Source organism: Oryctolagus cuniculus, chromosome 9 (genome assembly GCF_964237555.1).
Source record: "Oryctolagus cuniculus chromosome 9, mOryCun1.1, whole genome shotgun sequence".
In the NCBI taxonomy this organism is placed as follows: Eukaryota; Metazoa; Chordata; class Mammalia; order Lagomorpha; family Leporidae; genus Oryctolagus; species Oryctolagus cuniculus.
Window position 1 is genome coordinate 108251956 of NC_091440.1, and position 4675 is coordinate 108256630.

General features: G+C 41.5%; 1 protein-coding gene across 2 annotated transcripts in view; it reads right to left on the minus strand.

Annotated features, from left to right (window-relative positions):
* Positions 1–1716: 1716 nt before the first annotated feature.
* YBX3 (Y-box binding protein 3) overlaps positions 1717–4675 on the minus strand; it is a 24547-nt gene continuing 21588 nt past the window's right edge. For both annotated transcript variants that reach the window (XM_008249397.4, XM_002722155.5), the window contains 2 exons: positions 3679–3779; positions 1717–2285 (listed from right to left, as the gene is read on the minus strand). In XM_008249397.4, the coding sequence (XP_008247619.1) occupies positions 3714–3779 (66 nt within the window). In that variant the 3' untranslated portion in view covers positions 1717–2285; positions 3679–3713. The remainder of the gene's footprint in view (positions 2286–3678; positions 3780–4675) is intronic.

A 4675-nucleotide genomic window follows, 5' to 3' on the forward strand; every position in this document is an offset into this window, starting at 1 on the left:
CTCTACAATAGTGCATAGCACTCTATTTAAGGAACAAACCATCTGGGAAGTGCGGCAGGTCTGAGAAGCAAATGTATACAGCACTGACACATGAAGGTACTTAAAAGGCTTCTGGAAAATGGAATTGAAAAATATGTTTATGTTGGTATACAAAAATTTTGAAACCCATGGGGGCTGGTGCCGTGGCTCACTTGGTTAATCCTCACCTGCAGCGCCAGCATCCTATATGGGCACCGGTTCTAGTCCCGGTTGCTCTTCTTCCAGTCCAGCTCTCTGCTGTGGCCGGGGAGGGCAGTGGAGGATGGCCCAAGTGCTTGGGCCCCTGCACCTGCACGGGAGACCAGGAAGAAGCATGTGGCTCCTGGCTTCAGATCAGTGCAGTGCCAGCCGTGGCGGTCATTTAGGGAGTGAACCAATGGAAGGAAGACCTTTCTGTCTGTCTCTCTCTCACTGTCTGCAACTCTACCTGTAAAATAAAAAAAAATTTTTGAAACCCATGCATATAAAGGGTCCTCAAGAAGTTAATGAAAAATGCATATTATGAAAAAAACTATGCACAGACTCCAAAAAAATTCTGTAAAAAAAATAAGCCTCCCTTTTAGTTCCATTTTCCATGAGTTTTTGTGAAGCTCCTTCAAGTATTTCTCAACTCCAGGGCACTTTAGGGGTGAAAGGAATTGTACTGCAGTTGGATACAGCCCCTATTTGTTCTCTGAAAAATGTACACAAAACACAGGAAATGCTTTAGAAATCTTAGGTTGGGGGATTGGCATTGTGGCCAGCAGGTTAAGCTGCCACCTACAAGGCCAGCATCCCATATGAGCACTGGTTCCAGCCCCAGTTGCTCCACTCCCAATCCAGCTCCCTGCTAATGCACCTGGGAAAGCAGCAGATGGTGGTCCAAGTCCTTGGGCCCCTGCAGCCACATGGGAGACTTGGAAGAAGCTCCAGGTTCCTGGCTGTTGTGGCCATCTAGGGAGTCAACCAGAGGATGGAAGACCTCTTTCATTCTCTCTGTCCCTCTCTTTGTAACTCTGCCTTTCAAATAAATTTTTTAAAAAATCCCTTAGGTTTGAAGTTCAAGAATGCTAAAATTACTCCTAACTTCTTCATTAATCTTAAGGAAATTAGTAACACTGGGGTTGGTGCTGTGGTGCAGTGGATTAAGCTGCAGCTTATGAAGCCACCATCTCATATGGGCACTGGCTCATGTGCTGACCGCTCTGCTCCACTGGGACAGCAGTGGAAGATGGCCCAAATGCTTCCGCCCCTGTCACCCACTTTGAGAGACCCAGATGAGTGCTAGGCTTTGGCTTCAGTCTGGCCCAGCCCTGGCTGTCACAGCCATTTGGGAAGTAAACCAGAGGATGGAAGATCTCTCTCCCTCTCTGTAATTCTGCCTTCCAAATAAATAAATACATCTTTTTTTTTAAAAAGAAAACACTGAATCTGAACTTTAAACCTAAATAGGCCATCGAGTCTACTCAAACAACTCACACCTACTACCCAACTCAGACATGAAATTGTTAATTCTCAGTTGTATACTTTTCCAAACACAGTTTTCTATGATCTCAAACTCACATATTCACATTTATTAAAAGGAATTAATTCACCTTTAAATGTGGCTTTGAATACACCATTCAACAATTTAAGTGAATGAAGTGGGGGAGAAAAGGTAAAGCATGGTAGGATACAAAAATATGCTCTGGTTACACATTTTTTCCTTTGAAGGGTAAAAATTTTTATTTTTGAGGAACATCTTACTGCACGTTTTTAAAAGAGTCACATAAGAAAGCAAAAATGTTATCCTCCCCTCATCCTAGAAATAAATAAGGGCATAAAATTTCTTTTTAAATCACGACACATGGAAGATTAGCACCAGCATCCAAAATGAACAAAAAAGGAAAAAAAAGCATTTACTATATATTTCAGATTTCTTTGGTTGGGGGTTCTCCCCATGTGGTATATTTCTTCTTTCAATTCATATTACCAAAACAGTAAAAACCAGGAACAAAATAGAAACCTAGTGGTTGCTGAAACTGGGGAGGTTGCTCTCTTATCTGTTGTGCAGGTATTCCCAGGGTCTCAGCTTGCTGGGAACACTGGCTGACATCTTCCATTTGCAGTTGTTAGTTTCTTAAAGGAGTAAAAGTAAACATTCAACTGTCCAAATCTTGGTTAGTTGTCCACTTTATTGCTTGGATGTTTCTTTGGTGTTGGTTTAAGGTCATGGTTTGCTTTTTGCTTCATTTCATTTTTAAATGGTCATTAATTCTTTAGGTCACCTGGAAAAAATTAAAATCAAACTTTTTCAATGACAAAGAGTCAAAAAATAGGAAATCAAGTTATCTGTTGTGCATTTAATTCAATAATCAAAATTTCAAAAGCTTTAAGCAAAATGTATATACCTTGTACAGATCTGTAAACTATTTATTAATGTAATGGTAACTGCTAAATTTTTAATAATGTTTACAAATCAGAAAGGCTGGTATATAAGAGCAAAAACTATGAAATTATATAAGATGAAATTACCATAATGAGGCTTTGTCAAACATATACCACTGTAACATCAATAACTCTTCCTAATCAAATATTTTAATGGCTACAACATATACCACAATTATTTAACCACTTCCCTAACACCAGACAGATTATATGTAGGAGAAATTATTTTTCCCTCAAATTTTCATTTTTTTTTTGCAAATACCTAGAAATAATATTTAGAAATAACTGATTCAGATGATGACCATGGAAAGTTCAAGCTACTCCGTAAAAGGCTACAACCACTTTTATTGGTGTGATATATACCTCTAAGTCAGCTCCTACAAACCTGAACAGGGAGCTTATTTCTAGGATAAATTGTTCCTGCTTGTTACCCAGTGACAAAATAAAATGTCTTCAGCATAGCAAATGTCTAGGAATGAAAAGCTGATTTAAATGCCAAATCATTACAAACAAAAGCAGATGACATTAAAATGTATAGTAATAATTGCAAAGCTTTATTTATGAAATTTTCACTTTTTTTGAACAATAAAACAGAGATTACACAGCCAACTATGGCATGAAAATACTCTACAACTGGTGTATAACTGAGTTGGTCTTTCAAGATACATTTTGATCCACATAAATTAAATTTCCATGATTTTAACAAGGCAGAAAATAGGGAGGAAGAAATGACAATGATAAAAACAGCAAGCGACCTTTATTCCCAAGGTTATCCTTTACCATGTCCTGTGCTAAGGACTTCCGACCTGCTACTTCACCAGATGCTTGCAACAACCCCAAGGTTAAGTGCAGTCAGCAATCCCACTATACCAGTAGCAGACACTGCTGAGGCAGTGGATAACCCAGAAAGGGAGAGCATGTAACAGAGCCTGGCTCTTACACATTATATTGCCCATCTGCCACAGGATTAACTTAGGTTCTCCCAGGAAAAACAAGCAACACTCCACTGTATTTTTCAGATAAGTCTCCTCTGGGTTAACACCACGGGCTGGGAAGTTTATCAAAGTAAAGTCGACCCCAGAGATATTTACCCAGCAAAACTGCTTTTCCCCCAACATCTCAACGGATACAAGGGGTCAGCAGAGATGATTCACAGAGCTAGTTAGATTAGGCTGTACCACTGTCAATTTCAAGGAACCATCACATCAAGAGCAGCCTGCCCCAAGCTCTTACCCTGGTGATGGTGAAGGTGCCTGGGGAGCCTGGTGTCACTCAGCACTGCTCTGCTCGGTCACTGGAGCAGGGTTCTCAGTTGGTGCTTCACCTGCCTTGGTCTGAAACACAAAACCAAGCCCCAAGTCAGAAATCAATCGATTCAGATGACCATGGAAAGTTCAAGACTAAAGGTCTTTTTCTTTTTTTAAAAAGGAGTTATTTTATTTATTTGAAAGAGTTAGAGAGAGGGAGGGAGGGAGAGGGGAGAAGGAGATAGAGAGAGGAGAGACAGAGAGAGAACTTCTATCCACTGGTTCACTCCCCCAAATGGCCCCAACAGCCAGGGGTAGGCCAAGCGGAAGCCAGTAGCTTCCTCCAGGGCTCCCACATGGGTGCAGGGGTCCAAGGAATTGGGCCATCTTCTGCCATCTTCCATTGCTTTCCCAGGTTCATTATCAGGGAGCTGGATTGGAAGTGGAGCAGCCGGGACGCTATCGGGCGCCCATGAGATGCTGGCATCACAGATGGTGGCTTTACCAGCTGTGCCACGGCACTGGCCTGACCAAAGCTCTTACAAGTGTGAATTTTCTTAACCATGAAGGAAAAAAAAATCACCACGCAAAACTTTAACTACTTTATGTACGAGTCAAAAATTTAGTACCCCTGAAGAATGGCTTCCAAGTGGCAAACACATACTGCTATTCTCCATAAAGTCTGCAAGATACAACTGCCTTCTGCCCATGGTTCAAGACCACTTTCTGTCTTTAAATGCTGGCATTTTAGCTGGAGAGCCCTAAATATTTAGTCATCTGCGTCCAAGATCAATACTGGCTTTGGCACTCATCGTAGCCCCTGACTTAAGCTTCCTGCTAATGCAGACCCTGGGAAGCAGTGGTGATGGTTCAAGTACCTGGGTTCTTGACACCCACGTGGGAGACCTGAATTGATTTAAGGGATCCTGCTTTGGCCCCTGACTGGTTCCAGTTGTTGTGGCCATTTAAAGAGTGAGCCAACA